The sequence below is a fragment of the Anoplopoma fimbria genome, chromosome 13, assembly GCF_027596085.1.
Source record: "Anoplopoma fimbria isolate UVic2021 breed Golden Eagle Sablefish chromosome 13, Afim_UVic_2022, whole genome shotgun sequence".
NCBI lineage: Eukaryota > Metazoa > Chordata > Actinopteri > Perciformes > Anoplopomatidae > Anoplopoma > Anoplopoma fimbria.
In genome coordinates, this window is record NC_072461.1 from 14,182,012 (window position 1) to 14,194,261 (window position 12,250).

General features: G+C 40.6%; 1 protein-coding gene across 1 annotated transcript in view; it reads left to right on the forward strand.

Moving 5' to 3' along the window:
* Window positions 1–12,250, forward strand: part of adgrd2 (adhesion G protein-coupled receptor D2) — a 33,411-nt gene that overhangs the window by 17,079 nt on the left and 4,082 nt on the right. The window contains exons 18-24 of the mRNA XM_054610088.1: window positions 1,335–1,450; window positions 5,147–5,267; window positions 8,905–8,946; window positions 9,086–9,139; window positions 9,352–9,499; window positions 10,246–10,304; window positions 10,397–10,427. Of these exons, the coding sequence (XP_054466063.1) occupies window positions 1,335–1,450; window positions 5,147–5,267; window positions 8,905–8,946; window positions 9,086–9,139; window positions 9,352–9,499; window positions 10,246–10,304; window positions 10,397–10,427 (571 nt within the window). The remainder of the gene's footprint in view (window positions 1–1,334; window positions 1,451–5,146; window positions 5,268–8,904; window positions 8,947–9,085; window positions 9,140–9,351; window positions 9,500–10,245; window positions 10,305–10,396; window positions 10,428–12,250) is intronic.

A 12,250-nucleotide genomic window follows, 5' to 3' on the forward strand; every position in this document is an offset into this window, starting at 1 on the left:
TGTTGTGTGTGTGTGTGTGTGTGTGTGTGTGTGTGTGTGTGTGTGTGTGTGTGTGTGTGTGTGTGTGTGTGTGTGTGTGTGTGTGTGTGTGTTCACCTGCCTCACGCACCTCCTTACCTCCATGTCATTGTAACAAACTAAATCTAGAGAACCTTGGAATTGTTACATTACATTACATTACATTACATTTGTTGTGTAAGTCTTGTGACTATTAGTTATTTATTACTATTAGTCATAGTATTTGAAATTAGTTTATTTTAAACTTTAAAGTAGGAAGAGGAAAAGAAGAGACAATGATAATAAGAATATATTAAATCAAATCATTCAAATGAATTAAATCAACTTCATTCATTCATTCATTCTCCGTAACTGCTTATCCTGTTAAGGGTCGCTGTCATTGGGTGAAGGTCTCCAGACTATCACAGGGCTGACACATATAGAGACAGACAACCATTCACACTTAGAGTCATTTAGAGTCTTCAATTAACCTAAGCTGCATGTGTTTGGTCTGTGGGAGGAAGCCGGAGAACCCAGAGAGAACCCACGCTGACACAGGGAGAACATGCAAACTCCACACAGAAGGCTGTCTAGCTCCATTGACAACTTGCACTCACTAAAAGTATTTGACATTTTCATCTTGAAGTGTATACCTTGAGGCCAAAAGAATTCTAGATAACAATATTATCGCTATATCTATTAAGAAAGTCAGTTAAATTCATCGTTAACGTTGTTTATTGTGCATTGTGGATCTGTTTTTGGCAAATTAATTACACTCAAAAGATAAGTGTAGGGAGGTTGAGAGAGAGTCTGTTACCATAACCGTATATATAAAATGATTTAAGAGGCACTGGTTTATTTACACAATATAATACAATATATATATATGTATTATAAACATGTGTTTAGGACCAACCTAAGCCTGAGAATGCGGGTCATGTATCCGGGCCCTAACTCACTAGTAAAAGGCAGAGAAAAAAAAGTGGTTGAACAAATGTTTTATGATGAAGGAAATGCAATTAACATTTGGCTGTGAGACAGTGCTAACCACAGTAAAAACAACACAGAAGGTTCCAGCTTCCAAATGAAGGTTGTGCATCTGCATTTCCCTTCTAATATTTTCTTTATATTGATTTTTTCATCTGGGAGCGGCCACGAAAAGTGAAAAGTGAAATGATGTACATCAGCTGAGTACTGTTTAGTATGATGTGTGTGCAGCTGGATGAGCAGGGTTAACGTGCCCCTCTTTACATGTGAGTTGGAGGCCAAGTGGATCTGCAGTAGCGCGTCTCATGTTTGCTGGAGGCCATGTTGATGCTGTTGTCCTCTGCCTGCAGGTCAATACAGTAGTGCTGTGTCGGGTTGTCATGGTGACTGTTTCCAGCGCTCGTCGTCGGGCTAAGATGCTCAGTCCAAGCTCAGCATCAAAGATGCAGACCTTTGACCTCACCTGGTGAGATACAATGGATTATCTACCTCTCTCGGTCACTCTCTCTCTCCTCCTGCTTTTTGTGCGCTTTCTTTCATGAATCTTTTTTCTCTTGTGCGCCCACTCTCTCTCACACTCTCTCTCTCTCACACACATACACACATACTTGCTGTTTCCTCACAGTCAATAGAGACAGTGTGAGAGATTGGGAGTTTAGGTTCGGGAGTCTGCTGTGGGAGTTGTAAGAGCTTATCAGCTTAACACCTGGTCCCAACACAACTGTATGAGTGTGTGTGTGTGTGTGTGTGTGTGTGTGTGTGTGTGTGTGTGTGTGTGTGTGTGTGTGTGTGTGTGTGTGTGTGTGTGTGCCTGTGTGTGTGTGTGTGTGTATGTGTGTGCGTGTGTGCCACATCTTGGGCTCTGTATAGCTTCCACCTAGAAGGGTTGAGTTCTCTTAGACACTTTTCAATGTGATCAGTGTCTAAAACATTACATATGTGAGCAACAGTGAAGTCAGAATGGTAACTTTAAGGGACCTTGTTATAGGACCTTGAAAACACAAATCTGACTGGCCATGGAGCCTGTTCGTAGTTCTGTCATTTCACCACATATTACAGAAATGTTGCTACTTTTATGATTTCCAATCAAATAATGAATAAAGGCTGCCCATGTTTCCTACTATCAACGAACCTGTTAAAAGACTCAAACCAAGTTTGAGTTCGAGTAGTTTGATCAGTATTGTATTCAGCCATTACATACAATACAATAAGTGTAGCCTATGTACAGTCTAGTATACAATATGAGAAGGCACAGGCAGAAGCATAATGCTTATAATTGCCTATCCTACATTCTTATCAATTTAATCTAACCTAAAGAAAATAAAATGATTATATAAAAATCAAACATTCTTTTGAAAACCAAAAGTGAGTTACACATTCTTGCATTTATGTTAGCCTTGTTCCATAATTTAACCCCGACAATAGAAATATATCTCCTTTTAATCACTCTCAACACAATGGACACCAACCCACCCTTTTTACCAGTCTTGTGTCATTCCAGCAAGTACAGACACTGAAAAAGATACCGAAATGACCAAGAGATAGAACGTACAAGGCGTTGCCCACCACGCACCTCACATAGGTCCTTGTTGCTAACCGCACAAAAAATAGTCACCGTCAATACCATGCAGCATGCAGTGTTTGCTTGAACCACAGTGGGAGGGCCTTTGCTGCTTGCCTATAGGCTTGTAAATCCAACCCCCATCAGCCTGTCCCTCTCAAGAACCAAGCCTGGAGAGGACGGCCCAGATTGGGCAGCGCACCTATTGCTATATTACATGGGGACGGTCGAGGACTGGGGCGACCAATGCTGCCTCCTCACTCTCTTTAAAAGCAGAGGGATGATATGGAGCAGCGCTAATGTGAAAGCAGCTTTCTTTGCCATGGCATGTGTGCAAAGGTGTCCACTTCCCGGGGTAGATTGTCTTGATGTACCAGGGAGAACCACAGCGGGAAGTGAGTGTTGTGTTGGTTAGCAAACAGATCCACTTCTGTTTCCCCAACTTGGGAATGTAGAAAGCCTTCAGTAACGATAGGTATCTAAGGCCCAAAATCACCGGTTCTCAACCCTCCTCAACAAAGCATCAAACAGAACCTGCCCCGCCTGTTGATTTAGGTCATGGTGAAGATGTTGTCGGTCCTCACCAACACATGTATTCCCCGTATTAAGGGCCTAAAGTGTTGGAGGACCAACGGCACTGCCTGTAGCATGAGGAGGTTGATGTGTGGGTCCTACAGCTCTGCAGGCACTTCATGGCATGGCAGGAGCCCCAGCGATATATGGGCAGCTGCCACAAACCTAGCACCAGCGCTCTGACCAGCCAGCTGACTTTTGAAGTATGGCCTGAGGCCCTCCTTTGAGGGGGGCACGCCGGGATAAGATGTCCCTGTGCAACCCTGCAGTCCTGAGAAAATCCACCAGACTTGCGGAGGTCACACTGCACTCTGCTAGTTGTCTGGTATTGGAGGCAAGACAAAATTAAGTCAGTGAGCTAGGCAGGCCGGCCGTTGAAGCCATGGCGGAAACAGCTCACTGATCTAGATGGGAGCAGGATGTACCAAATGCAGATGCGATATTGTCGTCATCATCTTCTTCAGACGGAGCTGGTGTCTCAGCAGGGATGACTGTAGGCAGCGGCAGAACGTTTGCAGCTGAAGCTTGAGTGATGTGTTTACAGTCATTTTTGGACAACAATGGAGCATTGTGGCGCAGAGGAAGAAAATATATCAGGTTTGATACAAACACATTACTTGTTAGTGGATAGATTAATCGGTTTGTTTTGTTCTTTCAAATGGATTTGTTAACAATAAGGAAATATTTCAGCAGATTTAGCCTTTTATACGTGTCAGCTTTTAGTAGAGAGACACGTTTGTTTTATTATAAATGTTTATTTCATATAACAGCTACTCTGCTTCAACTCTGAATACATACTATATTATTGTCAGTCAAAGGCTGAGCAGCAACATAATTTTCCTTTTCATTGTGTCAGGTCTGTCTATGTTGCTATGGTAACAGGATGCTGGATAAACATTATAAAAACATTGCTAATAATTCTATAACAGCATAGTTTTGTACAGAAGCCACATTTCTAGCACCTGAGCCACTGTTTTTTCAAATATCTGAGTCGAATGTCTCCAAATCTGAACAATTATACAGTATAAGTGGCATTTTTCTTTCAGTATTTTGATAGTACTAATTAGGTTAAACACAGGTCAGGACACTTGAATTAGAAGGAATTGCTAATATGTTTTATATATAAGGAGAGACTTGAATGTATTTTCATATTTAAGTATAAAGTCCTTCAACCCAACACGCAGCAAAAAGACCCAACCGGCCAGTGCTAACCACGGAGCCAACACATGAGATGAGCCCAAATCCACAGAGGATTACACTTCCACATGGAGATCCAGCCTCTGCATTTCTTTTCTAAATGTTATCTATATTCTTTTTCTTTTCTATTCTATTCCATCCAGATATTTCCTTTACATATTTGTAACACACACACACACACACACCCCCCACTGTCTCTCTTCATTCCCTCACAAACAGATTGAAAGTACATGTCTGTGCCAACTCTAGAGTGTTACGTGAATTCAGGATATAAAAGGGAAAACGACTTTCAAAAATAAAAGGGAAGAGAGGGAAGTGAGTGCTGGCTTTGTCCTTGCAGACATAGCGCAGTCTGAAAACTCAATCTCTCTACCCAGGTGCAGCAGTGTGACAACAATAGTGGTTTGAACAAAAGGCAACCTTTTCTGCCTTGCCCCATGAAATGGTTATTGGCCACATAAGCACCAGGATCACTGAAAGGATGATTGCAAAGGAACAGGAGTATGTGGTAGGCGGTAAAATCTATAGCTGTGCAGAGATGTTTGATCAGGATTCAAGGAGGAAATATTTGAGGAGAAATTGTATTGTAATTGTATTCAAAATACCTTGAAAACTCCACTTTGCTGGCTCCTTCTGTTGGCCTATACTCGTGTTTTGTATAATGGGTGACAATGAGAAGAGAGAACTGAGGAATCAAAAGTGTCCACACCTGAATTTTTGTTCCTGTGGTTTTTTCGACAAAATTCTCATGCATCTGTATTTCAGAGTAATTCATGTACGTATATGTGCACTTACGACTCATGTGTTTGCATTCTGTGCATTTTTATCCAGGGCTGTGACCCGTCCAGTTCTCATCCTGCTGCCAGTGCTGGGTTTGACCTGGCTGTGTGGAGTGCTGGTCCATCTGTCAGTAGTAGTCGCCTATGTCTTCATCGCTCTCAATGCGCTCCAGGTAAACAAACTCTCAGCGCTCTCATATGGAGGTCTTCAGCAGCAGCACCACTCACCAATTCAACACATTAACTTAAAAGGTGCTGATATGTCAATGTGTTGACAACCTTTTTTCGGCTTTGGAACCCTCCAAATTATCCCCAAAAACCTGTGGCAGACTACACATTGTCAAAGCACACCCTGAAGCAGCTCTTGACACATCTGACATGGGAACACTGAGATGAATATGCTGAAAGCAACCAGGGCAGGACCAGGGTAATAATTCAGGCTGGGAGTCTCCTTTTTTTGAACAAATACAAACATATACCATCAGACAACTGGATCCCTACTACTGCTCATATTCTGTCAATTGGGCAGAAGCCTTGTCCTTTAAGATAGTATCTAAATGACTAGTTGAAGTTGTGAAACAGTTACGATTAACGTTGTGATAACGGTCACGTTAAATGTGGTAACAAGTGGTTAATGTTGTGAAACGTTGGTTGTTAACAATGTAAAATGTGGATTACATTACAAAAGGTTGGCAGTTAGCGTTGTTACAAGTGGTTAATGTTGTAAAAGGTTGGCGGTTAATGGTGTAACATGTTGTTAACATTGTGAGATGCTGGTGGTGAACGTTGTTACACTTGGTTAACGTTGTGAAAACCTGGCGGTTAATGTTGTAGTATGTGGTTAACGTTGTGAAACGGTGGAAGTTAACAGTGTAACAGGTGGATAACGTTGTCAAGGGGTGGAGGTTAACGTTGTAACATGTGGTCTATGTTGTAAAAGGGTGATGGTTAACGTTGTAACATGTGGTTTACGTTGTAAAGGGATGGTGGTTAATGTTGTAACATGTGGTTTATGTTGTAAAAGGATGGTGGTTAACGTTGTAACATGCGGTTTACGTTGTAAAGGGATGGTGGTTAATGATGTAACATGTGGTTAATGTTGTGAAACAGTGGCAGTTAACATTGTAATGTGTTGTCAGCGGTGTGAAATGGTTGCGGTAAACGTTGTGAAACTCAGTGGTCCCAGTGCACACTAACGGCAGTTTACGTTGATAACTTATGAAATGCTTGCAGTTAATGTGTAACACATGGTTATTGTTGTGAAAGGTTGGCGGTTATCGTTGTAACGTTTGGATAACGTTGTAAAGAGGTCTCGGTAAACGTTGTAACTCATGGTTTATGTGAGAGACACTGGCGTTTAACATTGTGCGTGGGGTTTACGTTGTTAAAAGGTTGCAGTTAATATTGTAACACTTGTTAAAGTTAAAATAGCTCAAGAAACTCATTTGACTTTAAAAATCTGGTAAAATATATTTATACATTTAATGATATGTATGTTATTTTGCTTGTGTGCGCGTGCTTACTCACTAGTAACTAGCGTGCACTGGGGCCACTGTTCGTGCACCTTCATGTGTAATTGTGCGTGCTTGCGAGCTGCTTGCGAGAGCTTGCATGTGAGTGTGTGTGGGAGAAGCCAGGAGGCCTTTGAACGGCAGGTCATACCACATCTACCTCCAGCTCTCCTCCCCTGATAACACAGCAGTTACTTCCTCTCTCAGACACTCTTCTCTCAGATGAACCTTTTTCCATACGCTGTCCCTGTTTTGCTTATACTTTCCGACCATTCTCTTTCCTTGTCTTCTCTGACCCCACCCACCTCTCCATGCTCTTCCCAGGTCCTTAATTAATCAAAATGAGCTAGCCCCTGGGTGACCCCCAGAGAGCTGCTAGTTAATTTAGATTTACTGCCAGTGTCCAGCTGAGGGCAGATAACACTACAGTAGGAGTTCTTCCTCATGTAGGTAGGAGGATGATGCTGGGCCAGCCAATCTTCTTCTTTGTACAAAGAAAAGTGTTTTTACTGGGCTGCTTCAACAGTCTATAAAAGCAAAGTATGACAGAGAGAGTCTGCGACAGCAGAATACAGCAGAGCCTGAGGGCAAAACAGGGCTGAATAATAACATCCAGCGTAGGTTTTAATTCACTACACTAGTCCCTGTCTCTGATATAACAAAATATTCCTCTTGTGCTTCTGTCCACTAAATGTCTGTATTAACACTGACTTGTTGATCTGTCTGATTTATTAGGCGTACTGTTTGCAATGATGTGGTGCAGGTTAAACACAAGTTTACACTGGCTGCTATGTTTCTGTCACTGCAACAAGCAACAAGCTGACATTTAGACTCACTGACAAAGTAAGAAGGGTTTGAACTTAATGTCTTCCAAGTTAGACTGTCTAAAATGTGCACCGTTGTCCCAGCATTTAACATTGATGAAGGTTTGCTGATGAGACGCTCGGACTTTCGACTAACTCCCATGTAAACCCATCCGAGTCATTATTAGATGCTCGGAGAAAGGGACGTAGTATAAAGAGTAAGAAGTCCTCTAAGGGAGGGGTGTAGGATGGGTCAAACAAACACAAGACTTTAACACAGGACTATTCTTTGTGTCCCATGTACAACCAAAAGTTGAGTGATTTTTATTTATGACGTGATGTTATGTCAAGTTCAGTGATGTTCTGTCACCTACCCCTACATCACTGAGTCACATGACATTATATCTGTAGCTTACATTTTGTTATAAGCAGACTTAATATATATTATACTTATTTTAAGCCAAGCTCCACTGAATTTTTGCATGTGTGGCGTGCGCGATCAGAGCTTTTCAGGTGTGCCTATCACGAATATTCACTGATAAAATCCCAATAAACATGTCTGACGATTTTACAAAGAAGGATATTGTGTTTTTAGATGCTTTAGAAACCAGGTCTTAAACAAAACTACATTTGAGTGTATATTTTGCAGTCAAATCAATGTAATACTGGAATTTCATCACAGGGCTTGTATAAATGCAATAAAGCAGTCCATGGGAGTATGACATATGAGTTTAGAGTCAATTACAGTTTCTCCTCTATATTGTGAAGGTTGATTTACAAATTTATTTATTTTTTACTAACTCATCTTCGGGCTTGTCCAAAGCACTTTTTGTTTGTACGCCCTCTAGGGTTTTGGAGAATAATGCAACGAACAGCACATTGAGCATGAACACCTTTGTGTTAATAACCTGCAAACCGACAGTGTCAAGATACTACATAAAAGGCTTGTGCCCCAGTGGCAACAAATTACAAGTAGGGATGGGATCACATTGCATCTGCAAACTATTCCTTCTGACTTCATTCAGGTTCTAACTAGTTCTTTTCTAGCATAAGCCAGTCTTAACAGGGGTTTGCTGCTACTCCTCTGTGGAGCATTCATGGTTGGTTGAAGGTATCATCGTTCCCAATTTTTCAGTATATCACTGGACATACAGGAGGTCAAAAAACTGCAAAAGAAAACCTTTATCCAAATGACATTTATAGATAGTTCTTTTTGATTCAGTTCAGCTAAGAGTTGAGTGCCGCACCCTGCTGAATCCGACTGGAGCTCATGCCAAAAGGGAGTATAAAATCACACAGACTGAGAGCATGGAGAGGTCTTTGCAATACTTGGTAAATTGTTGGTAAAGAGAAAAGCAGAGTTTGTCTGCGAGTGAGCGGAGTACTAAATGGACTTGATGAAGGTATTGTCAATAAACTGCATGAATGGAATTTGAATTAATACTTCTCTGCTTTCCACTTTCCACATGCCTTATGTGCCTCTCTTCTCTCCACAGGGCCTGTATATCTTCTTAGTGTATGCTGTTTACAACAGTGAGGTAAGGAGGTATTCACTCCATTGTCAATGCTGCTGTCTGTTGCCACTGCGGCAGAATATCAGAATGTATCTTCGTGCGGTATGTGAGGCTGCCAGCCTTTTGGACAAACCAGTGGGTGTAAACACTGCTTCTCATTTAGGTGAGGAATGCCATAAAGAGGATCAAAGAAAAGAGAAAGGCCTTATCTTTCACGGTGAGTATGTAAAAGCAGACAGCAGTGATCAGGTCCATCAGTACAGGACAGAAAAATACATTCCTCTTTACAAATGTTCATTTTAGTGGAAGTCCTTCTTTGTTTTTGTATTGTCCATCTTTTAGTCTAGTAGTAGTGTAGTCCATATTTTATACTTTATGATGAAGTCGTCCCTTTGAAGCAATTCTGAGTGGGTTGTGGTGTTCTTTCAGAACTGTTCCCAGCCAACCAGCTTCCTACCTTCCCAGAGGGCCCCAATTCCCTCCTGGGGCCGCAGTCCACCAACTCCCTCCAGCCCTGAAACTAGTGAGACCTCTGGACCCCCCAGCTCCACCTACACATCCTTGGTCATCAAGAACGGTAGGCTGGCAAACTACCAGTGGTGTGTACTGTGTGTTAAATGTTCTTTACTCAAGTATAACCTATGTAGCTCGGCTCTTGGAGGTATTTTGTGAGGTTTGTGGACCACAGTCAAACTGCAATTGTGTGTTTGGTCTCACGTGATATGTATTTTAAGTGAAAATGTATAGAAGCGCAAAAAGAGAAGGGAATGGAACACAAATATAGATAAATATATATATTATTAAGTCTTTAGACATTAAAGACTTAATAATACAATGGCATAGGCTAGAGGTTTTATTTGTCCTGATGTTAAATGGGTTACAGCAGATCCAGTCCAGTGCTCCAATCGCGGTCAGCAACACCGTTAGAATATACTTAGCCGTTAACATTATAAGTTAGCATTATGCAAAAACTCAATGACTTCACTTCATTTAATTTCTTGGTTTATCTCTTCAGTGGAAATCTGTCCTGCAGACACAAGGCTATAATGAAAGACGAAAAGTATTAAGAAAGAGAAGGGCAATAACAAAGATATGCATAGAGAAGGAACCACATTTCAATGTTACACTGAGATTCTCATAATGTTCTTTTGTCATTCACGTTGTTTGCATTTTCTTTTCCTTATGTGTATTTTATAAAGCTGTCTTTGTGGTGTATTTTGTGATTCTTGTATGTCTTTGTCTTAAATAATTTGACCTTGCATGTGTTGGTCCTGAAAGAGAAGTGCCAGCTTTAAATACTAAAAGGTGTGTTTTGTCTTTCAGAGAGCTTCAAAAAGGAAAGCTTTGTTAGTTTCTCTTTAAAACCTTCATCAGGAAACCAAGTAAGTAACATACTGTATGCAATATCACTGCAATTTTTGTCATACTGTTTAAATATGACTGAGTATTGTGTATGTATTTTTAATTTAAACAGGTGGTCCAGCTGACTGGGTTTAAGCCATCAGGTACAACTCTAACTTCACTTGATACAGGTCTTGAATCAAAGAAGAGTTGGTATTAGTTGAAATGAAAGGTAGAAGGTAAACATTATTGATCCCACAGGGAAAGTCAATTAGCACAGCATTAGAAAGAACAAGAGCAGGTGCATGTAGATACTACAAAGTTAGGTGAAACAAAATACTTTGTACTATAGTGAGGAGATGAAGAAGTTGCAAAAAAAAATAGAACAAACTGCACACAAGGGGATGGAATTGGATGGTGAGAAGAGTGTCTTGTTTCTGCGATAGACAAATAGATAGATAGATAGATAGATAGATAGATAGATAGATAGATAGATAGATAGATAGATAGATAGATAGATAGAGAGAGAGAGGATAGATAGATAGATAGATAGATAGATAGATAGATAGATAGATAGATAGATAGATAGATAGATAGATAGATAGATAGATAGATAGATAGATAGATAGATAGATAGATAGATAGATAGATAGATAGATAGATAGATAGATAGATAGAAGGGAACATAGTGGAGTACAGTGATTGATTATCGTCCAGTATCTGTATTGGTGGTGATTGGATCCAGTCACCAGAAAGAAAATAGAGGCATTGTGTTTTTTCTGTAAACCATTGGATATGTTGAATGTGGACGTGTATTACCCAAAAGTCACTTCATAGATATGTTATTATCAGCCTGGTATAACGTTAGCAGAAAGACCCAACACCAAATGGTTAACGTTGTGACATGGTTGGTAAGGTTTAGGCAACAAAAATTGTTGGTTACGGTTAGAGAAAAAGATATCGGCTTGTTTTCAAGCTTGCATACATATTTTTTCATAATTAGCACAGGGCTCTGTAACATTGCTTCTGTGAGTCTGAATGCTGTTTTTAAAATATTTCTATGTTTGTTTACTAATTTTCACAAACAGAATATATTTGTTTCTGTCATGTAAATGTTTTTTAAGGCACTATTTGTAGAAAGCATCATCTAATAATGACTTACCAGAGGAGAAAGAGCAAAAAGGGGTTTTATTTTCCCCAGATTGTCTCCATTTACCTGCACAGTGTACAGCATTTAGGCCTGTGTGAAAACTGCCCCAACTGTCTTTTGTTGATTTGAATGTGCAGGCGAACACAACAGATGGTTCCCATATTTCCAGAGGGTCAAGTCACTGTCAATGGCTCTAAATTGCCTGGCAGTAGGGTAAATTAAGTTTTTTAGATTCATTAAATGTTTAGCCGTCTGTGAAGAACACCTTATGGATGGTGTTTGAGTGCTGCGGGGTGTTCATTGTTGACTGACGAGACAAAGGAGAAGTTCATTCCCTTAATCAGGAATGGACAGGGCTGGCTATTCACGCTGTCAGCCATTAACCACTCCAACACCTGCTCTCTCTCTCACTCTGCCTTTCATTCCCTCCCTTTCTTGTTGTCTCTTTGTACACAAACACACTCGTAGTCCTGTAATGCAAAAACATCAGAGCTGGGACTTGTAGCTAACGCCTTTTACTTAATTTCACCAAAGGTTGTTGAACTGCAAATGGAGTGGATCCTGATACTCAGTAACAACAAGCATGCACCACGCTGGAAACACATATAGATACCAGCTGAGGAAGTGCACTGTCTGCCACCACACACACACAAACACACTCTCTGCTGGGAGGAAGAGTGTGGAATAAAGTAAGCATGAAGGCAGGATGAAGAAGCTCCAACGTCTCTCACTGTTCTCAGATCAGATCAGATCCATATTCTTTAAACTACTCATTGTTTGTTGTATGTTGTATGTTTTTGATCACCAACAAAATTACAAATGGACAAGTTTTAGGTG